We start from the raw sequence: 23,326 nt of genomic DNA on the forward strand, positions 1-23,326 counted from the left end.
TAATTGGCTCTTCCCAATTGCCAGTCAGGCGGGACAGTGTGGCTCAGCACTCGCAGGAACGGGATTTCTCTGTGGCTCCAGATCTCGGGTTTTTGGCTGGCGTGGGGAAGCAAGTTGTTCCCGCGGTGCCGCGCAGCCACTGCCAGCCCTGCCCCAGCTCCTGTGGCTGGGCCCTCAGCACAGGCAGCTCAAGCTGTCCAAGCCAGCGATGCAGCTTAAACCCAACTGCTCATCTCAACAAATACCATCCCCAGCCCTCCTGGCTGTCAGGCACTGCTGCCTCCAGCAGTGCCTCTGTGCATGCTCCCACCCGCTCCTGCACCGCTGCAAGTGACTGGTGCAGCTTCTTGCTCAGGGCTTTCCTCTCTTCACCCCAGCATCCTGCCACTAACCAAATGTTCCTCCACTTCTCTCTCCCCAGATTCTGCCTTTTGCAACATGGAGCACTTTGCTTACCCCCTTGAAGAAGGACCCATTGGAGATCTTCTAGACCTGCAGACTTGCACTTGATAATGCCAAGCCAGCTTTTGTGCATCAAACACCCTTGCATTACTTTGCAAATAGCTAGTCTGCACGTCCCCAGAGGTCAGGCCCACCGCCCACCTACCCTGTCAAGGACAGACACTCCGACCTGGCCCCACGCCTGCTCGGAAAGCCCGGGGTGTGCTGGGCTGCTTCCCTGTGGTCTAGAAATGCACGCAGATAGGAGCACAGGTCTATTCATTCTGCGGAAAATACACTTCCCTCTCTTATGCACACCTGTGCGAGAAAGAAACAAAAGAAATACGTGGTTACATGGAACTTGAAGTGGAGGTCATGGATCACAGTCAAATCTTTCCTGCAAATCCCATGGAAATGACCCTTCTACATCAGAAGGTGCAACCGCTAATTCCTGACAGACGAGAAGATGATCCAGGCTGAGCACTTGACCTTCTGAAGCAGGAAATGGCATTTGCAATGATGCTTTAAGCAATGAAAGATTGATTGGAGAAAAGTGATGGTAGTTTTAATGAGAATGTCAGTGGATTATGGGGGAAGGATGTAAGCTGACAGGCTGAGTCGGGAGAGCCAGCGAGGAAGATGCACATCACGTAATGAACCATATTACCATCCTGGCCAAATGCAGGGCTCTGCGTGCAGGCTGTGCCTCTGCCCACATGCCTGGCCTTCCTGGGAGCAAACGCTCAATGCACTGATGTTCTCCCCAGCTAAAACAGTTGCCAGCAGTGCAGCTAGCTAATGCATGGTGGTGCAATCCTTTATGAAAGTCATTAACTCTAAATAGGCTGTCTCATATACAAAATATTCAACAAAAACATCTTTGCTTGTTGGCCTTTCCTCCATGTACAGAATAGCATCAGAATGAAAAAAAGACCAGAAGGAAAGAAAAAGAAAGGGCTCTTCTAGATCAGAAGAGGGATCTGTGTAGACTAGCATTCTGTTTCTGGAAGCGGCTGGTAGCAAACACCTTAAGAAGAGCATAAGAACAGAGCGGGAGGACAATGCTCCTGCAGTGTCCTCTCCCACTCACCAGCACGAGGCTTCCTGCACCAGCAAATACATCATTCTTGAAAGAGATGCAGAAGCCATATAAAACATGGGCATTCACAACACCTTGCAGCAAGGTGTTCCCCAGGTAAGCCACATGTTGTGTGAAGAGCACGACATCTCCTTGTGGCTCTTCTGACCCACTTACCAGCTACTTTCACCCACTTCTCAACCTGGAACATGCAGTGAACGTTTGAGCCTAGTCATCAGCAAATAATTATTTATTAATTTCCCTGCTCATGCTGCTGGCTTTACCTATAGGTTTACTGCATGTATAATTTAGCATCTTCAACTTCATTCATCATGATCTTTGCACCTCCTTTCTCCTCCCCTCCTTTCCACATGCACTGAAATGAAGCCACCACTCAGGTGAGGCAATATGGGGTTTATCAGGCTGGCGTTACACCAGGGAGGAGCTGGGAACACTCAACTGAACTGAAACTAGAAGGGAAATGTGAGTCAATGACATGCTATTAATGGCTAATAATGCTACGCCACGACAAAAGCAGAGTCCTGAAACACTGGTGGTTACTGATGATCACGGCCCTGCTCCTGGTCCCTCATCTAGCTTCCCAGGTAGCTCAGCAACTGGCAGCTCTGCCACTGCTTCAGGACACCTCCAAGAGCCCCAGAGAGAGGTCTAGCACCTGAGACAAGGCAGATGCAGCAGCTCATTTGCTCCCTGTTGGTGACCAATGTAATATGTGGTGTAACAAACAAGGAGAAAGCACTGGAGCTCCCAAGCAAAAGCTTGGAGAACTCCCGGAGCACATTTAGCCGTGTTGCAACGGAGCATGAATCACTGCAGCAGGTAAGAGTCACACCTGATGCAGCTTTTAGCCTCCTGCAGTGAGGACTGCAGACCTCATCAGTGGCAATTTGGGGAGCTGTGGGTGGGGGATGCTGCTCTGCAGGTGGATTTTGCTGTTGGTGAAAGCGCTGCCCTCCCAAGGGAGAACACAGTTGTGGGGCTGGGGGCTCCCCAGCAGAGCTGGAGAGGGAAGCAGGGCAGAGATGTCTCTTGGGTCGTTGACAGCAGGCTTCCATCTCACATCCACAGATGTCCTCAACCTGCTTGACTCCTGAACCATGATGGTGGCAGCTCCATGCTGTGGGTGACTCAGAGAAGAGATGTGTAAACTGGCCGCTTGTGCCCCCCAGCCCCCCCCCCCCGCAGCACCGCTGCACCCTGCACTGCCCCCATCTTAAAGCGGGGCTCCCACTCTCCTACCCCTTCCGTATCTTCAGCCTCCAGTGAAAACTCTCTCCACCCCACACCATTTGCCCCACTATTGCCTTTTGTGTGCCATGAGGGACGGAGAGTTGGGCCCAGAAGAGCTGACTGCCGCAGGGTGTATGCTCCATGCTCGTCACTGGCCGGTGCCTCCCGACCGTCCCAGACAGGGCAGCGTCTCAGCGGTCTGCTTAGGTGAGCAGGGGGCTGTGGGCCAAGCAAGCTCCCTGAGCTCTGCAACCCAGTGGGCTGACAACACAGCACCACGGCATCACATACCACGCGTGCTACAGGCCCGGTTATACCCACTGACCTACACCTCTCGCTCAGCTGATTCATTCCCCACGGTGCAGTTCCTAGCACTTTGCCCAGTTTGTGTTAGCCTCTGACGAGATGGCATTTTTGATAAGAGGCGGGTTGGAGCCAGCCGAACCTTCAGGTTGTTTGTCTTGGCCGTGCAAGCAGGTTCGGTAGGAAAAGTCAGTTGCGCTGGGGTGAGTTTAGTGGCCTTGTGCCGGTTTCCTCCCTGTGCAGCCCCTTCATTTGCTACTCCTTCCCCAGGGGCCAGGTGATGAAGGCTTTGGGGAGGTGACTCCGTCCCACCCCGGCAGGGACGGCGGGATCGCTGCTTCCCTTCACCTCGGTCACTGCTCCGCTGCCTTCAGGCGCTTCTCTGGCACGGGAGAGCCCAGGAAGGGGTCATCGCGCTCGCCTGAAGACGACCCTCTTTGCCCGTGCCTGCGCCTTCCCGCGGGAGCTGCCCGGTGACGGCTGACAGCCCGGCCCCGCTCCCCGGCCCGCAGGGCCCTTCAGCCGCCCAGGGGAGGATCTGCCTGGGGCGGGGGGAGCACCACGGCCACCCGGGGAGGAGCGGTCCTCGCAAGGGGCTCGGCCGGCCTTCCCGGCAGGGCTGCGCCCCCCCGCCCGCCGCCGCTCCCGGCGGGCTCCCAGCGCCACCTGCCGCCTCGGCCGGGCATCCCCGGCGCCGGTGCCGGGGGGGGCTCTCCCGTCCCCGTGTGCCAGCCCATCCCCGGCACCCCCGGGGGCCGCTCCGCAGGAGGTGACGGGCTCACCCGTCATACGCGGACCTGCGGCTCTTCCTCGACTGCGAAGGTGCCGGAGAGGGGCCGGCGGCGGCCCTGGAAAACCGGGGCTGGGTTGCCCGGGGAGGTCCGACGAGAAGTACCGGGGCGGGAGCGGGAGCTGGGTGCCCGGGGAGGCCCGACGAGAAGTGCCGGGGCTGTGAGGGTGCTTGGGAAGCCGGTGCCTCCTGCACGAAGGCCCTCTCATCCCGGCGATCACCCCAGCCCCTCCGCGGGCTCTTTCCGACCCCGACCACCCTTGTTCTTTCCAGGTTTCGCATCACACCGAGGGCCCCTCCATCCCCACAGCGTCATCCCGTCCACTCCCGTTTCCCAGTCCCTTTCGGTCCTGCCCTCCGCACCTTGCCGAGGCCCCTCCTGCCCGAGCCCTCCCCAGGGCTTCCCCTGGCCCCGGTCCCCTCAGAGCCCCCAGAGTGGTCATGCCCCCGCTCCCCACTGCACGGCTGCTGCTCTGCTCCCTGGGCACAGCCTGCCCGCTGCCCCTCCAGCTCTGTGGGGCAGCCCCCTTTCCCCAGCTTGTGAGTGAAGCAGATCCTGGCTTCTGCTTCTGGCAGGCGTTTTGGAAACCCGGGTACTAGCTGTGCTTACCCCAAATCCACCAGACGGGAATCTGAGGGAAGCGAGTGAAGTCAAGTCTGGAGAAAGTCCAAGTCTCACTGCTGTGGGACTTCTCCTTTATATTTATTCCTCATTTTTCTGTTTCCTCCCATAACTCCTCACTGGGTCTTCAGAGGTGAATAATTCACCTCCCTCCTTGCTGTTGACACTGCGGTCCTCTGTAGTCGTCTTCTGCAGTTCTCCACTGCGGAGGGCCACTGCTTCTCCACTGCAGTACTCTGCTGGGTTTTCCTCGCTCAGTCACTGCCCCTGTGAGGAGGAGGGAGAGTAAGGCCGAAGGTGCTGTCCCCACAGCAGACGCCACACTGGCTCTATAGGCCCTGGACCACCATTGGCCTTTGGAGATGCCCAGAAGCTTGGCAATAAGGGAAATTACCATCTGACAGGAACATGCCCTTTCTTCAGGCAAACTGATGTGTGGTTGCCCTTGATACGGTGCCATCGGGCCAACCTTGGGCTTAATCAAAGCAGTGCTGAGGGCTTCATTTGTTTGATACCAAATCCATTAGGTGGTTCCTGGAAACTGGCAAACAGCTACCCATGATCAAATCGCAGTTTTCTTTTCCATCAGTCGAGAAACAGAAGTAGCATCTCAATTATTTTTCCTTGGCTCATTTAGGGAGATGATATTACAGGATGAAGGTTTACCCTTCAGTCCTGCCCAGCCCAGAAGGGGTATTGGCCTCAGGGGCCTGGTGTTCGCTCCCAACATCTGTAGGGATATCTCAGCCCCCTGCCCCGGCACAAAGAGTTACCTCCCCTGGGAGTCCAGGCCACATGGGGGCTGGAAACAGGTAAACATGGGGCTGCCTCCAGGCTCCTCAGGGGAGGACCTGATTCTGCCTCTCATCCTCTTCCTGAACAGGGCTTTGAATTTCTTTTTTTAGAGCAAATTCCACCCCAGGAAAAGATGCTATTCATCACCAGCAGGGACAGAGAGCTGCCCAGAGGACGTCCTGGCTGGTGATGGGGCTGAACAGACATCTAGCTTGGGGCTGCACAGAAAGAACCTTGACCTGCTCAGGGATCAGTGTGGGAATCCACTCCATGTGGGCACCCAAATGGCAGGGATAACGGCCCTTCTTCTCAACCAAGTCCAGGGCTTAAACATGTGCTCAGAAAGTTAAGTGCCTGGGCTCTAGCTCCTCCTAAACCTGCCAGAGTATGAGCCCAGCATCTTTCATACCAAACTACCTGATGGGATAGGATGGGACTGGCTCCTTCAATGGAGCTGGGCAACCATGTGTAAGGCATGTGGGGACAGAGAAGAGCAAGAAGCAAGATGGTCTTCGACTTGGCATTGGGTGGCTGGAGGCCTGATCTCTGCTCCAAGTGCTGCTGGTGCATTTTATGTAATGAATCATAAATGGAAACTGCACCCACTGGGGTGGGTGGAAATGAAACAGGCGGAATCTGGCCTCCGTGCAGCAAACAACTAGTCAGTTAAAATCATTGCCACCTGCAGTGTGGCTGGGGTAGTGGTTGTGTGCTGTGCATCTAGTGCACTAGTGGATAGCTAGCATTTTTGCAGAGCCAAAGTAATTTAAGAACTGCTCTTACAGACCCACTGGAGGAACACCTTGATGGCAGGGGCAGCAGCCATGTGATGGCGGGGAGAGAGATTGCTTCTCCCAGAGCACTGCTGCGGCAGGCAGGAGGATTAATCCAAGTCTATTTTCTGGAATTGATTTAACACTGTGTTCATTTATCTGCAGCTCCTGCTGTAACATTTCATATTTCAGATCTGATTTCACTGTTTCCAAGGCTGAAAGGCTTCTCTAGGGAGCAGCAGTTCTGCAAGAGAACAACAAGTAGGAGCCCTAGGGAAGCAGCAAAAGGGAAGGAATATTTTATCTTTAGTAACTGGTCATTTCCATTTTGGAGGCAGAGAAAGAAGAACCATCTGGTGGGTGCTGAATATTCACTATGTAAACAGTAACTCGGTTATGAATATGTGCATGTGTTATTGTTATTTATTATTTATAGGATTCCCTAGGTGTGCATAACACTTCACAAGCAGAAAGGAAGACCAGGGCTCTTGCACCTTGATGTGCCCAATATAAATTTGACACAGAGCTCAACAGCAACAAAGCATGGCAGATGAGGGCCAGGGGTGGGGACAAAGATGCCACCCCTGTGAAAAAGGGCAGCGAACAACTTCTGGAGCAGTAGCTGCTCCTGCTGACAGCAGATTGCTTCAGATGACCACCCTCACATATTCATGCCCGTCACTCTGGGTTTTAATCCTCCCCTGCAATAAACAACATTTACATTTATCATTTGAATTCTCTGCTCCTTAAGAGCTCTGCTCCAGCAGTGTCCTGCCTGGAAATGATGCAGAACAAAAGGAACCTCGGTCCAATACCTTTCCTCACTGTGGTATTCACCTGGGGGTGATGGGACTGCTCAGTTGGCTTGAGCTTTATGGCTCAGGAGCTTCAGATCAGTCAGCTGAAACAAAAAGAGACATTTTATTGTGCACTTCTCCTGCTAGCCAAAGTATCTTGAAAGCAAGGAGAAGAGTTCCATCAAGTCCCAGGATGACACCTTGTTGTCAGAGTATAATGTCTGATACTGAAGCCTGCTGGGGATGATGGGAATTTGAGAGCACACAGACACCTGCATAGGTTGCTCAGAGCTTTGCAGGAAGAAATTCCTGTAGTACTTCTCCCTTCTCTTGTCCTTCCTTTTCTTTTCACTGCTTGAGCTTTTTTCCTATAGAGGTTTTTGCCACAGCATTCAGCCATTCCTCTGGTACCTAGCCAGTATTGTGGGCAGGGTGTGATGAAGGGGACAGCCATAGGCACTGAAAGGGAAGGATCTTGGGTCCCTTAGGGAGTGACTCCCCACACTATTATGGGGACAGGCCTCAGGGGCACCTGCAGGGCCAGGGGGATGGAGGAGTGGGTGCACCACAGTCAGGGACAACAGCCCTGGCCTGAGCTCAGGCCCATATGTGCCTTCCCTCCTGCAACATTCCCTTCCCACTTATCATTAACATTTTCTCTTCCTGCTGTTACTCTCTGACACACTGAACTTCACTTGACTGCACAAGTTTGTTTCCTCACACCACCAGCAAGCAGCAAATGAGTCAAATGTCGATTTTTGCGACAGCTTTCCTAACACAGCAGGGCATGCCATAAATTGTGACTTAGTGCTCATTTCAAACAGGCCTGGTGCTTTGTTGCACAGGCCAGCTAGAAGAGCCAGAGCATCATCAACGACACGATATCCCAACTCCTTGGAAACACGTTGCCCATTGGTCTTTCTCCTCTGCTCCCAAAAAGATATTTAGATGTTTATATGACTCCAAGAATGAGGGAAAAAGGCTAGGAAGGTCAGGGAGACACGTAAGGACTTTCACACAGGATGAGGCAATGTTAGTGACTGCTCTGATTTTTTGTGGCAAGAGTTCTACATTCCTTGTAGAGCACCTGTAAACAGCTGGTATCCTGCAGTCGCAGGACTCCCCCTGTTAGTCACCACCAACATCAGAGGAATGTATCCATCATGGCAACTCCTTGGTTGCAGGAGGAACAGTCCCAGGTAGCCAGCACCAACTCAGGCAAAGCACAGAAAAGCAAATCAGCTAATGTTTTGCAGGATGGCCTTCCTTGCACCCTAGGCATCAAGTCCTGTTTTTAAAAAATACGGTGAGTTAGAAGACCCCTAAGACACATTTTAGAAAGCAACCAGTTTTTTCCTTGTCTAAATATACCCTTGGTGCTCACACTACTGGGGCTGCGCCTCAGTCTCGGACTTTCTGGCAGAAATGACAACAGCCTGGACTGTGCGGTGGGTTGCTATTCAGATGTTCAGAAGGTGGGTTTTGTTCAATAGACATAAAACATCTTTTACAGCCTACTCAGTAACTCATTTTTCATTTGGAGGCAACTGACCCTTTGTCAATAAATCTTTCACTCTATCTTCTGAAGTGCTGGAAATCCATTTGCTGAAGAACATTGTCACAGGGAAAGGTGGAGAACAAGCCCTTTTGAGGAGTGGGGTTCTAGGTGCATTTTTTTTCCCTCAGTTCCATTTCTTGTCTTCATTCACATGGCTTATTGACATGAAAATATTTCTCAAGTACAAAGATACAGCAAGCCATGGATATGTCGTTAGGTGGCAGATTATTTACTCATTTACTTTAGAACTGTCTGGATTAGTTTTCAATATACGCCACTATCTGAATTGTAACATGTCCCTGCATAAATACATTGTACACCGAGCATTACCTCCTAGCTTAGTTTTATGCTGAATGATAAGCTGGGAGATTTGTAATGAGAAAACAGCAGCTGTATCAGCCTGGGGAAGGCTTGGCACACTGAGGCAGGAGGTGTGGCTGTATAAAATCCCTCTCTTTCCCAACACTGTCCTTGAAGGAAGGAGAAGGGGAGGGCAGGTGAAGATTGGCCAGATGGCAGCTGAAAAAGAGGTTCAGTAGCTTAAGTCATAAATTCAAATACAGCACACACTTGACAGTGTGCTAAAGTCATGGCCATCTGTCAACCATTTAGTTACCATCTCTTCCCTTGTTAATAAGTGTCCTCCTCACTGAAACCCCCAGCACAACTGATACAGCACAACCAGCAATCTACATCAAAATGATTAAAAGCCGGCTACATGAAACTATGCTGTCTGTCTGTCTGATCTCAGTGCTGGGTGCCCCTCAGCTCTCAGGTACTTGAACAACAGAAACAATACCCCAGGTCCTTCAGTGTTCCTTTCAGAGGTTTCCAAAACACAACCCAAGAGGGAAGATTGAAGGAATAGGGTGGCTTCTTCTAGAGAATACATGGTAGCTACTTTCAAGTGTGTAAAAGACTGCGGAGAGGAAAGGATTCATCTTTCTCTGTATCCACTGGGCATGGGATAAGGGCTAAGGCCTTAGACTGCTGCAAGGGAGTGTCATGAGTTAGGCATGACGAAATACTCTGAAAGGATAACAATGAACTGAATGGATTGCCTGGGGGTGGTGGAGAATCTCCATCACCAGAGATCTTCAGGACGTGATCAGACTCTTGTCTGCAAGGGATAGGTATACTTGGGGCAAGGATACAGAGGAACTGGGAAAGATGGTTGAGTTGGCCTCTGAAGGTCATTTCTATGAGTAAGAGCTTAGCATGAGATTTCTGTTTCAGGAAGATCAGGTCCACCCCAACAACCTCAGTAGTATAACCCAGAGCTGAATGAGGAAAGGACTGAGCTCCTTTTTCCTCTTGGAGTTCATGTCTCCACCTAGGCAGATTTGAATCTGGTCAGCATAAAGGCACACAGCTCTGCTGCCATCCATGCTGTATTTGTTTCATTGCTAAATTGAAGACATCAGGCCTCGCCTGCTACTTTTTGTGGCCTTTCAATTTTACCTAACCAAACAGGAAACCTCTCCAGACATTGTGGACATTCAAATTTTGAAAACTGGAAAAAGAAAGAAAAACAAACAAACCCACAAAAACTTCATAAGGCTTGTATTTAAGTGATAACTTAAGGCAAGCAGCACCAAGTTTACCACAGAGAGCATTCATTTCTTCCAAACTATCACAGCAAATAGCAGAGATTAACTCAGTCATTTCAGAGAAAAATCACCATCAGACTGTGTCTTGAATGCTAAACTAATGGGGCTGTCCGAGGCAATGCACATTTTGAGTTGGAAGAAATTATACATAATTTGGGATGCAATTTAAAGCGAGACCTTGAAAGATGTTGAGCAGGCTGTATCAGAGCATGGCATCGACTGGAACTATATTTTATTCTGCTTAAAATGTCTGAACACAAGGAACTAGGAGATCCGGGGGCCAGGCTGTCATCTGCCAGTCATCATCAAGTGTAGCCCAGGTTATTGAAGTAGGAGATGAAAACACCAGCTGGCTGACAACTGTATAGATTATGACAGTGACTTCCCACCCCACTTGCTAAAGGGACATATTGGGAAAGGGTCCATACCAGAGAAAGCCCTTCTACACAACTGGCCAGCATGGGAGAGTGGAGTGGTGACACTCAGCAACATCAAGGCTGGGGTGAGAGAGAGGGACTGGCTGCGGTATGCCGTGCTAATTTCTGGAGAACATCTGCACAGTAGGTAATAACAACAATAAATTGCTCTTACAGTTGTTCCTCATGCCCATCTGTCAAGGTCTTTCAGAGTAAGGCACATAGCATAATCCCTACCCTATTCAAAAGACAGGAAAACCTTGACACATGGGTGATTTACCTATGGTTGAAAAGCAGGATGGGAAATACTCCATCTCCTGGGTCACTACCAGACTCTGTCCAGGGAAACTCTATGTCTCCAGAGAAGGAAAAGGGACATAATGTTTCTGAATGCCACACATTCAAGTTCTCTTGTAATGTTGATTTTACAGCAGGAGAAAATAAAATTTCTGCATTAAATATTGTTTCTTTTTAATGCTTGCTCATTATTCACTTACTCCCTGTGCTAATCTCCCTATTCATCCATCTCTCTCTTATATACACATGCACGTGCATAGGCAAATTCATCCCCAGACAACTTCTCCCCCATCCTGCCAGCAGCTCATCATATCAACACAGCAACACTGAAAGAGGCATTTTTTCTACTGTATTCTAAAATATGAAGCCAGTATTTTGACAGTGACAAATCATAAGCATCAATTTGCAGGAGCATTTTAATGAGAATGGGGGGGGATAATCTTCACCATTCTTTCCTTTCCTTTCCTTTCCTTTCCTTTCCTTTCCTTTCCTTTCCTTTCCTTTCCTTTCCTTTCCTTTCCTTTCCTTTCCTTTCCTTTCCTTTCCTTTCCTTTCCTTTCCTTTCCTTTCCTTTCCTTTCCTTTCCTTTCCTTTCCTTTCCTTTCCTTTCCTTTCCTTCCCTTCCCTTCCCTTCCCTTCCCTTCCCTTCCCTTCCCTTCCCTTCCCTTCCCTTCCCTTCCCTTCCCTTCCCTTCCCTTCCCTTCCCTTCCCTTCCCTTCCCTTCCCTTCCCTTCCCTTCCCTTCCCTTCCCTTCCCTTCCCTTCCCTTCCCTTCCCTTCCCTTCCCTTCCCTTCCCTTCCCTTCCCTTCCCTTCCCTTCCCTTCCCTTCCCTTCCCTTCCCTTCCCTTCCCTTCCCTTCCCTTCCCTTCCCTTCCCTTCCCTTCCCTTCCCTTCCCTTCCCTTCCCCTCCCTCCCCTTCCTCTTCCCCTTCTCTTCCCCTTCTCTTCCCCTTCTCTTCCCCTTCTCTTCCCCTTTCCCTTCCCCTTCCCCTCCTCTTCCCCTCCTCTTCCTCTTCCCCTTCCCTTTCCTTTACTATTCCTTCCTTCCTTCCTTTCTTCCCCTTTGGCTACAGCTTGTGCTGCTCCCTACACAGGCAGGATTAATGTCTTTCATGAGATGCAGTCCCTTCAGTCAGGAGTCTTTCATGACATGAAAAGGTTTCTCTGTAATTTTTAAAAATTATTATTATTTTGATGTAAGCTGTTAAAACATGAAGAAAACACTGTCTAATTATTTAAAGATAAAATCCAGGCTGGGTCACATATCTCTATTGCAAGGCTCAGTCTACTTCAAATTGATGAGTTGAGGGAATATTGGAGGATTTTTATTCTCGGTAGTCGTGACAGGAGAATGAGGGAGGTGGGAGTGAAAGCTAGATGGGTTCTGAGCAGCTTTCCCTCCAGTTCTGCCAAAGGTGTCTCTTAGTTGTTCGTCACTGCAGATCCAGTGCCTACAGGCTTGGTTTGCGCTTGCTTTTTATTATTGCCACTGTTTTTCTCAGAAATGTTGAATCATGAAAGTTATCTGGGAGAAAAAAAGTTATTTCTGATGAAGAACCCTTGCACACTCACTTGCTGTCACCAGCCTCCATGCGAGTGCACATGCAGGAGACAAATGCAGCCACTCTCCCCTCCAGGCCTCTCTCCCTAGAAACTGAGACAAAGCACACTTTAATTTTGCCCTGAACCTTCAGGCAAAGGGAGAGTTTCTTTTGGAGAAGCAGAGTCTGTGCTGAGGGGCTGGCCAGTAAGCCTAGGACCTAAGACTAGGTTAAACCCGTCTTTCTTTGACTTTTGACCAGCGCAGAGTTTGACTGTCTCCAGGGGCAAAGCTGCAGCCCAGCAGCCGCCTTCTCTCCCCTTCTCCTGTCATGGGTGGTGGGAGAGAGGGATGCTTTTCCTCAGAGCTGGGAGGGTGCAGCATGTAGGTGTGTAGGAGAGTGAGAGGCTGTGCACAGCGCCTGTGTAGACAGTACAAGGACTGTGTGGGTGGGCGGGGGGGGTGGGGGGGTGAGGGGGTGCAGCTCTCAGAGGGCAAACACACGTCTGCAAAGCTTCTGCCAGCATGTCATACTGCCCAGGCACCACCTGCCCAGCTCAAAGCCTTTCCTAGCTACCTGCTGTTGTGCAAAGGTGCCCTGCAAACCCGGGGAGGCTTTGAACCTGCAGGGACTCTCCCCCAGATTTCCCCTTGCCTCAGATGCTGGTTCCAACAGGGGCAGCTTTGGGGCGACAGGGAGACACTCTGAAGCCCCACCTTGCCCCCCTCACCCACACAGTGGGAAGGAAGGATGCTCTGCGGGCTGGAGAGGGCAGGACGTCCCTTCCCACCGCCTGCTCTCCCCGTGGGACTTCTCAGGACCTCGGAGCCCTAAGCACACCCTTCTCCTCCCCGGGGCCCCGGGGGGTGCTCGGGGGGAGGCGGAGGGACCCGTCGGCGCTGCGGCTGGTGCTGAAGGGACAGCTCCGGCGCTGACGGGCCGGCAGGGGCCGCGGCCGGGGCAGGGACCGGGGCCGCGGCCGGGGCAGGGACCGGGGCAGAGACACCGGAGGGGACACGGGCAGTGGGAGCGACCGGGCACGGACAGAGCCGGGGGAGGGAGAGGACCGGGCAAGAACAGGACTGGGCAGGGAGATAGAGACAGGTGTGGAGAAGGAGAAGAGAGGACAAGGGCTGACAAGCGCAGGGACAGAGAGAGAGGGACAGGGGAGGAGACGGACAGAGACAGACTCGGGGCAGGCACGGCGGGGGGACGGGACAGGGACAAGGCCGAACCGGGCGGGACAGCAAAAGGGCAGGAGGGGAGAGGGAGAGGGAGAGGGAGAGGGAGAGAGGGAGGGCGGGCGCTGGGCTGTGCTCCGGCTCGGCTGCCGGGGGGCTCTCGGCATGGCCGGGGGCGGCCGCCGCGCCAGCCGGTAGCGGCGGCTCCGCCGGCGCCAGACACGCCGGTAACCGGGCGGCACCCCTCCGCCCCAGCGACCAGGGGACTGCAAGGTGGCGGCGTGCAGCCCCCCAGCGCCGCGGGGCCGAGGCGGGCCCGACCCCCCGGGCCGCCGGGGCTTGGGGAGCCCCTGGGGCTGCCGGCGAGGGGGTGCTCGGGGTGCCGGGGCCACCCGCACCGCCACCCGGCTAGCTCCCCGCTGCGGTCGGTCCCCCGCGCTCCCCCGTGCCCTGGAGATGCAGGCTGAGCCCCGGGGCCGGGGGTGCCCGGGCCGGGGGTGCCCGCCCGGTCGGCGGGGATGCGCCGTGCCCGGCCGGAGCCGCGGCTGCGGCTGCGGGGCCGCCCCGGCTCGGTAGCCCAGCGCCGCAGGTTGCATCCGGACAGCACTTGACCAGCTGTTTTGTGCATTTTCTAATTTCGTGCAGAGCAGGGCAACGGTCATAGAGGTAATCTGTAGATCCGTGGCTTTAAAGGATAAATTAGAGCATTGGATTTGATCCGTATTGCAGTGGATTAGAGCAACCTCTCCCCCCTCCCCTTCTCCTCCCCCCCCCCTTCAATTCACTCCCCCCTCCTCCAGCACCACCTTTTTTCCTCTCATGCAATACCAAAACTGACCCTGCCTGGCAGAGGGACTCTGCTAGGCGAGCAGAGCGGTGCCCACATCGCCGGAACACCGCGGGAGCCGGCTCTCCCCTCCAGCCTCCGCAGCCCCTCCGGGGCATCGCTGCTGCAAGTTCCCCGGAGGCAGACGCCGGGGCCGGGGTGCCTCCTCCGGGCGGCGGGGAGCGGTCGCTGCCCACGGGCTCTCCCTTTGCCCCGGCCCGACAGGGGCCGTGGGGCGGCGGCGGGGGAGAGCGGCCCCCGGAGGGCTTTTCCCGGAGGCAGCGGGGCCGGGACCCGGCAGGAAATGGAAGGATGAAGTGTGCAGCCGAAGCGGTGATGTTCCTTCTCTCCTTGCTTTCCCCTGCAGGAACGTAATCCGCAATGCTAGTTCTCAGGTTGCTCAATGTTATCGCTCCAGCCTACTTCTTGTGCATCTCCCTAGTGACCTTCGTCCTCCAGATCTTTCTCTTCATCCCCAGCATGTTCAGAGACCCTTCCACCACCCCACTTTTCTCTCCTGCTCTGCTGCATGGGGCCCTCTTTCTCTTCCTCTCAGCTAATGCCCTGGGCAACTACGTTCTTGTGATCCAGAGCTCCCCTGAGGACTTGGGCAAGGGCTTAAACTTGGGTGAAGGAGCCGAAGTGGTGGCAGACTGGCTGGATGGAAGCAGGTCCCCTGGCTCAGCCTTGCCCAGCACTCACTTCTGTAGACTGTGTGCCAGAGTCACCCAGAGGCATGACCACCACTGTTTCTTCACAGGGAACTGCATCGGGAGCAGGAACATGCGAAACTTCATTATGTTCTGCCTCTACACCTCCTTGGCTTGCCTCGACTCCCTGGTGGCAGGCATGGCTTACATTTCTGCTGCACTCTCCATGTCCTTTGCGAATCCGCTGGCCTTCCTCACTCTTCTGCCTCACTCCATCAGCCAGTTCTTCTCAGGTAAGGACTCCTTCCTCGGAGACGAGGACCGTCTTCCTCCTCCAGGGTTCTTGCCATTGGGGGGACATGATCTTCCTCAGACAGCTGTGTGTGTGGAGCGGTGGTGGGGAAATGGGGAAGAGGGAGAATTGGCTGTGTTCAACAAAGTCCTCTTTAGAGGCTAGAGACAGCCTTTGCAAAGGACTTTGCTTCACCTGAAAGAGAGGCTGGGACCCACTCCAGGTTACAGCCACAGCCCTATTCCTAATGCATTAGGCTCTGGAAGACGCCCCATGAACAGCTTGACGGTGACAGAATAGGGCTATCTGTTGTGCAGGGAGTGTGTGTAATTCGATGGAGGAGAGGGATTTCACTCATTGTACTGCAGGTGAGGGGAACCTGCTGCCTGTCCTACAGGATCTGTAGGTTTTCATATCCTACAAGTCTGCAGGCTTCCCACATCCCAGCGGAGATATTCTCATTCTCTTTATCCATGTCCACTCACCCCCTCCACTGTCACCCACCTCCTGTCTCCTGGCAGCACAAACTTACTGAGATCTTGCCATCCTTCCAGCACAGGAGAACTGGGGTTCAGGCAACAGAAACCAGGAGAGGACTTAATGTGACATGATTAGCCACCTCTCCCGTGACCGCAGTCTGGGACATAGGTCCACAGAGAACCAGGAGGAATTCTCTGTGCCTGCTCTTTGCAAGAGCTCCACATCAAAAGCAAATATCTCTTTCTCCTTGTCCCCATCCCTTACCCTTCCTTCTGCTTCTCCCCTTCCCCTCTCTCTCTGCCCTTCCATAAATCTCCACAACCCTTCCCCTTCCCCCTCCTGATTCCACTCCCATAACTCTTCCTCTGCTCTTCCAGCCTTGCCTCTTCACCTTTCAACATGCCCTCAAATTCTCCAATGTCACCCTTTCTCTGTCCAAACCCAAGAGCTAGATAAAACCTGGTCTCAGAGAAGGGACTATGCAGACAGCCTAGACTGTTATTGCACCCTGAAAGTGACTGCAGAAAAATGCCGTTTTCTCCCCTATGCAGCTCATGCCTCGCACACTTAGATCAGCTTTTGTTAGACTAAAATAGGTATCCCATATATTTCAGCTTTGCAGATTCAGCTGAGCTCAGTAAGAAGGGCCCGGAGTCTGTTTTGTCTCGTGCACCGTCACCAGAAGTGTTGATTATGATCTGAGTGTGGAGTCTCCACTGCTGGGGATACAGGAGCCAGAGAGGCCCCGGCTTGCTTTTTGGATTCCAGGCTGGGTTTGCAGGGTTGCCATCTGAAAACAAACAAATATCTCTCTACTTGGCAAATCAGCAGATTTGTCATGGTAATCACTGAGAGACAATAAGCATGAAATCCTGCCATGACATTTTTATGGAGTCATTTTTGCAAGTAGAAGAATTTTTGTAAATAATGTTGCATGATCTTCACTAGCATTAAAAACACTGGGAATCATTTTCCCCTGTGCCTGCTCTACTCAGCACAGCAGCCCAGGAGGGGGAGCAGGGATGTGGGAGGAGATTATTAAGGAATTAGTTCTCTCTCTCTGACTCTGAGGGCTCATCTGCACTGAGCTGGGTCCTGGCATGTGTTTGAAGAGCCACTGAAGTGCCCCAGCTCTGGTGTCAGCAACTGCAGTGACAAAGACAGCGTGTGGGCAGTGCTTGAGTGGGACACAACGGGGCTGGGTGCAGGGCTGGGAGCTGGGAGCCAGAACACCCTCGAGAGGCAGCAGCTCCCAGCAGCTCCCACCAAACCTCTAGCTTGGCTGGGGTGAGAACTGCCTCACACAGGAATATATGGGTGCATGGTGTCTTGGTCGCTTGGGAGGAAGGGCCTACTGGCTTTCTACCAGCACATTTAACCTCCAGTTCAGGAAAGAAAAACACAGCCTGGAATAATTATCTGGAAGGGTCGTTGTAGGATTCAAACAGAGCATTGCTATAGCAGGGAAAAAAACTTTACCTTTCTTCTTCTCCATCATGCTCTCTGCACTGGAGGAGGAGTAAAGGAGGATGAAGGGTGAATCTGCTGGTCTTATGTCAACTGCGTGTTCCCTGCTTTCATGCTGGGAAAATTTTCAGTTGGCTCGTTCTGCCCAGACTGTGTTTGGGCATGGATTTCAGAATCCAACCCAGAGTCTGTAATTTCAGCCTGTGATTCAGCTTTTCTGGCATAGATAATATATGGCAATAAGCTTGAGATCATACCAGGTCACTCAGAGCAAAAGTGAATCTGAGACTAAAATGGGCTGTGGTGATGAGGGACAAATGGAGAGCACTTTTGTAAGCACAGGTCAGATTGGATCCACAAAAGAAATTATAGAAAATGCTTTATGTAGGTAACTTGAAGAAAAGGTTAAAAAAAATCATGTATCTGGAATGTACAGCTCAGAGATGCTTAATATTCACAAATGGAAACAATGGTAATTACTTTCTTGATGTTTAATTTCAGCAGCTCATAGAAATAAAGCTTACAGCCACCTTGAAAAGGCTCTAAAGAAAATAGCTGTCTCTCGTCTCTCTCCATACCCCATCTGAATATCAGCTGTAGGAAAGAACAAATGTCTGTCACACTCTGGTCCAGTAAAAGAGGGGCAGAGAAGCCCATATTTGGCTCTGGGCTTCCTACCTGATAGATTAAGTTATTCTGACAGAATTGGTATGAGGATTTGTCATCATCCTAAGGGGTTTGTTCTTCCCTTGCTGTATTGCATATGAAGCCCACTGAACTGAATGGGATCTAATGAGAAGGGAAAGATGACATTGCATTTAGGAAGGAAACTGAATGACTCCTGTGCCTTTTTCAAGTGAGGGCAATCTCTGAAAGCTGGGGGCTGTAGTCAGTGTCCTAACAAATCATCCTCAGAGGGGTCTGCTGGCTGAGCCCAAAGCTTGATGTGATTGCCAGGGGTCAGCCCCCATCTCTCACTTACAGCACTGCCAGGTGGAGAAGCCGGGATTCAGAGATTGCAAAATCAGATGACACCACCTAATCCAGCCTTCTGTATAAGAGAAGCAAGAGATGCTTATCCAGCCACACTTGTATTGAACTTAAAACCTGAAGCAGCCACGTACCTCTTTTAGGCAGGACACCTGTACCGCCCACGCAATCCCTGCTCCAGCAGAATTGCTCTTGTAGGGCCTCAGAGCGACCAGAGCTTTCACCAGCCTGAGTCTGTCTGCCCCATGGTCTTCCAGAGAGATGGGAGCACGTGAGAGCTTTTTCATTTCTAAACCTCACAGGAACCAGTGAGAGGATATCACCTATTTGTACCAGTATTGACACACATTTAATTTTCTTTGTGTGCCTGTGTGTAAACATGGGTGTTTAATAATATACCAATATACACAAAATATGTGTGTACGCATTCATATGCACACACAGAGAATATTATTTTAATGGGTTTAGATCTGCCTACGCACTGAAAGGTCACTCAGCGATACCTGCTATTATACTAATATTTTCCAGATGGAGTTCTAAAATCATTGTAGAGGAAAGGGCCCACAGAATATTTTTATTTAAATATATTCAGCATAAATATATACTACAAAACCTGTTGAATTAGAATCTTCAGACCTACAAGTATTTTGAGTATTCTAGCAGCAGCTTTAAAAAAGGAATTTGGTTTGTATTTTGGAAAGTTTTCTGTTTCTGTTTCTTGCATTCATATAAAAACTGCCTTTGCCCAATGGTAGAAATGTCATTACCAATTTATTTTTCTTTTTTACTATATTATATATATATGAGAGAGAGAGAAAGAGAAATCCCAAATCTTTCTGCCTAATATTAATGCACACAGTAAGGCTTCTGGAAGCATCTACATGCTGTTGTAGGACCCAAATGTCTTTTCAAAAGGAACCTGGAAATCTTAGATTCACTGTGGTGTGCAGGTAGATCCTTAAATAAATTAACCATTCTTCAAAACAGTGCTGAAGTCTTACAGACATGTTTCACTCTGGCTGAATTCGCCCCTGTAATCTAGGTCCTTGCATTAACAGCAGAGGGAGAAGCGTAAGTAGACCATTACCGTTTTAGTAATTCCCCAGCGGCGTCCATTGCATCAGACATTACAAAGGAAACAACTTTATATAGTTGGAGCAACCAGCCTGTCTTGCTCCTAACTCCCCACTTGTGGCCGGAGAATATAGGCAGCTCGTTGGTTCTCGGGGCTGTGTTACACTGGTGTGTGAGGTGTGTCTAAACTCTTTCTTTATTCTGCAGGAGCTCTCCTTAGCTCTGAGATGTTTGTCATCCTCATGCTCTACCTCTGGCTTGGGATCGGACTGGCCTGCGCTGGCTTCTGCTGCCACCAGATGCTGCTGATCCTGCGTGGGCAGACGCGGTACCAGGTGCGGAAGGGGATGGTGGTAAGAGCCCGGCCCTGGAGGGAGAACCTGCAAGAGGTCTTTGGCAAGAGGTGGCTGCTAGGACTTCTCATCCCTGTGCTGAACGTGGGAAGTGACTACTGTAGGCAGAAAGAGAAATAAAATCCCCAGGCGTGCGTGCGCATCCCATGCACACAACATGTCCCCTGTTCTCTCCCACTGTCTCCTGGATCACTAAAGAGCTGGGCTACTCCATCTCTCGGGCTTGCAGCCTCTGTGGGAGGAAAGGACTGGCTATCAAACAGAATAAATTTAGCATATTAACAAGGAGATCACAAACCATGTAGACGAAGAGATACTGCAGCTTAGTAGTCACATCACTGCACCTGCGTAGGTGGCAACAGTCTTTGAACTAGCAGAAAAATTAGTCAGACCCTCCTGTAGCTTCCTGCCTGAGTCCTCCAGCCCCCAGCCCTATTAGCCACCCTATATAGTCCCTAACGAACCGCAGCAGGAGCTTTCAGAGAGCCTGGGCTGTTGTGGTAGACTGCAAAAACACGTCTGGTCCTTTGGAGGGTTTTGCAGGGTGCTTTTTGGCTCTTACACACTTGAGGTAACTTCACAGTACTGAGAAGCCTTTAATGACAGAACTGCAATGCAATCAAGCTGCCCTAGGAGCAGGCTATGCACATGGCTAATGTGGCAGGTAAACCTTCTCTCCACAGGCTAGAAAATTGGGAAGAAAACAAAGAAAAATTCAGATTTTCTCATTTCTGTTCTTGATCTGCTCCCTATGCAATGATATGTCAGGACTCCAGCTCTGCTACTTATTTTTAGCAGTCCTTTGCCCAATGACACAGTCCAACCAAAGCTGCCCTTCTGACAGGAAGCGGCAAGCAGATAAATCATGGTCAGATGGAGGCACAAGGGGAGAAGACTGCAAAGGTGAATGAAAAGGCAGTGTTTGAGAAGCTGTGTGATGAGGCAGGCTACGCATGCCTGTGAGAGAGAGAAGGAAGTGTGGACACACAGCGAGCTGTCAGGAGGGTGCCAAGAGCCCTGCTGGTATGTCTGAGCCCTGATGCATCACCCTCTCGCAGGGGGCACCTGCACCATTAGTGCTGTGAAGAGTTCAAAATCCCAGAAGACAGGGAGGTTTTCCAGCTGGTCAGAACACTTCACTTTGCACTAAAACAAAAAAATGTTTACCTCGGACATCGCTGCCACACCGTAGTTATAGGGTCTCCAGGGCAATTCCCTCTCGTGTTGCTGCAGAGGGGTAAATTCATCCATGTTATAACTCCATTAAGGAGGTTAATGGAATTGCTACAGGGATTAATCAGCCTAATGTGTCAGTTGTTTTCTAGCTGCAGCAACAGCCCATGAGATCAGTGCTGAGATCCTATGCTAATAGGTGCCTTAAGAAAGGATACCATGACATCTCTACCAGGATCTCAGCACTGGATTCCCCAGCAGCTGCAACAAGGAGCCTCCATTTTGGCAAACTGCATCAGCTTATGCGGGCTGGATAGGAATTCATTGCTTCTCTTTAATAGGCTGGGGAGTATGCTGACAAGCCGTAAAAAACATTATTTCTTCCTCAGAAACGCTCTCGGTGCATCCCAGGTAGGGGAATGCACCTGCTTTCATCCTTGCATTTCTCATGAGCCAGAACAGACGCAGTCATTCCTACAGGCTTTGTAACTGTCCTTCACTGCTTCACACTTGTATACATGTTTGGATCAATAACAAACAAAGTTTATTGTGGTGAGCAGAGTAACCATGAAAATATACCGGAAAAACCCTTAGCTGGATAATTAAAACACATAGGATATACGTCCTTCCACACTGTGTGTGTTCGCATGAACGTACTGCTGTTCCCATGTGTAATACGCTGTATTTTCACTAACAGTGAACAATAAAAAGTGTTCTGTTTTTTTACATGACCTGTATTGTGCTTTCTGACAGTTCATTAGCTGTCTCTGTACATTCGTTACAGCATACACACTGATGTGTTGAAGGAAAAAGTTAGGATTTGTTTATTGGCTTTGCCAATAATTCATCATATGATTTTGGACAGGTCCTTTCACCCTTCCTGCTTTAATGTAATGACCAATCTAAAAATGCACCTAATAACCAACTTGCAGACCCATTCTAATTTCTATTTATAAGTTACACTATCAACCTCAACTGAAAGCTACAGGAAAATTAAGCTATTATCATTGCCCACAAACAGCATCTCGACGTAAATTATTCCTTACTGGCATGATGGCATCAAGGTGAGCAGACAGTCACCTTGTCACTGGAACCAGAGCCAGTGGCTTGTGCCATACACCTCGCCTTGGAAGGATTCCCAGGATTATTCTTATTGCACAGACTGGTTGATCCAACTTCTTCTTTTTCATATATTTCTAAAGGCAACAGGCTCCCAACATTTCAGCCAGCAGCTTTCTCATGTCAGCAGAGCTTATCGTTTGACACCCTCGCCCTCTGCTTTTGGCGTTGATTGATGCTGCAGTCTTGGGCAGCTCGTGGTACTAGGCACCTGCTGCCACGTTGCCTCAGGCTGTAAGCTCTTCGGGGCCGCACGCTGAGAAGGGCACAACCAGCTCAGAGTTTCGGTGGGCTACTCTGAAAGGACAGTCCCCAGGCAGCACAACAGGATTAGTTCTCCCTGAAGCCTGTTGCCACTTCACACCAGGGTTGGATCACGCCTGGCCCCTGCGTCAGGGTCACAGCTGCCTGCCCTCGCTGCAAAGTCTCAGACCTTGCTGAAGCACAGAGAGAACCTAGTTTGAGTAACTGCAGCACAGTTCCGCACAATTATTCTTTCTGTCAGACACCTGTGTTCCTGGCTGTAAATTGCTGCATCACCATTTTATGCAGCTAAACGGTTCCTTTGCAGCAAACTACTGGATTTCAGCAGTAGTAGTGAGACTTTCAGATGGATACAGCCTTTACAGTTATGATCCTCTGGGATGAAAAGAGCTATAAAAACATAACATTAGACTGACCCTGTATATTGGCTTATTTCTTGGCTCATTCCCAAGTGTGTGGGCTGCCCTGTTTGGGGTAGTGGTGGTTCTGCAGGAGTAGTGATTCTGCAGGAACAGTTGAGAGTAGCTCTTTAATTATCCAGCTGCCCTGACATCCCTTGTCATACCTCTGCAACCACTTACAGAAATCCTTGGCGAGAAAATGTAGCGGGGCTCAACAGCTGTGAATAGAACCTTTGCTCTTAGCTATGATTTAGTAAATGAAGGCTGAGCTCAATGGCAATGTCACAAATTCTAAATCTGTTCAATGACTCTAAAGTTTTATAAGGATAAATAATAAAAGCTTCTAATTTTCTGTGCTTAGAGAGCCATTACTTATTATTTGCATTTTATTACATAGCAGCTGCAATAGCAAATATATTTTGGAACACAATTTCTTGTGACAATGTCTAAATACTTACAGACATTTTAAAAATAAAACACTTAGGGCTTCTCTTCAGATGAACATAATTTCTTCTCTGATAATGCTAATGCCTGAAGTAAAAGCTCCCTGTTGCTTAAGACCTTGCACAGGAACCATAGACACTTGCTTTGTGGTTTGTCTATTTTAAGTATGGCTACCTGAAAAAATGGTGCCACCTCTAAGGTCTCAGAAGTCTTCTCAATGACAGTATAGAGCAAATTAGGGGATGCAGCTGTGAAGTAAACCAGAAGTCTGTTCTTATGTTTAGTAAGAATCTCATACAAAATAAGAAGTAGATGGTTTTCCTCTTCATACTACACTATTG

The 23,326-nt window shown here is 50.6% G+C and overlaps 1 protein-coding gene across 1 annotated transcript; it reads left to right on the forward strand.

Moving 5' to 3' along the window:
• Nucleotides 1-14,659: 14,659 nt before the first annotated feature.
• On the forward strand, nt 14,660-19,704 carry ZDHHC22 (zDHHC palmitoyltransferase 22). Its single transcript, XM_075031085.1, has 2 exons — nt 14,660-15,221; nt 19,439-19,704. Exons 1-2 carry the CDS (start codon nt 14,660-14,662, stop codon nt 19,702-19,704), a joined length of 828 nt encoding a protein of 275 aa, XP_074887186.1.
• Nucleotides 19,705-23,326: the final 3,622 nt, after the last annotated feature.

This window comes from Buteo buteo, chromosome 6 (assembly GCF_964188355.1).
Source record: "Buteo buteo chromosome 6, bButBut1.hap1.1, whole genome shotgun sequence".
Lineage (NCBI taxonomy): Eukaryota > Metazoa > Chordata > Aves > Accipitriformes > Accipitridae > Buteo > Buteo buteo.

Excerpts from the sequence above, each read along its gene's own strand:
- ZDHHC22 (XM_075031085.1), top strand. The coding sequence starts at position 14,660 with ATGCTAGTTCTCAGGTTGCTCAATGTTATCGCTCCAGCCTACTTCTTG. Across the intron at positions 15,222-19,438 it reads CATCAGCCAGTTCTTCTCAG|GAGCTCTCCTTAGCTCTGAG; the intron begins GTAAGGACTCCT and ends TTTATTCTGCAG.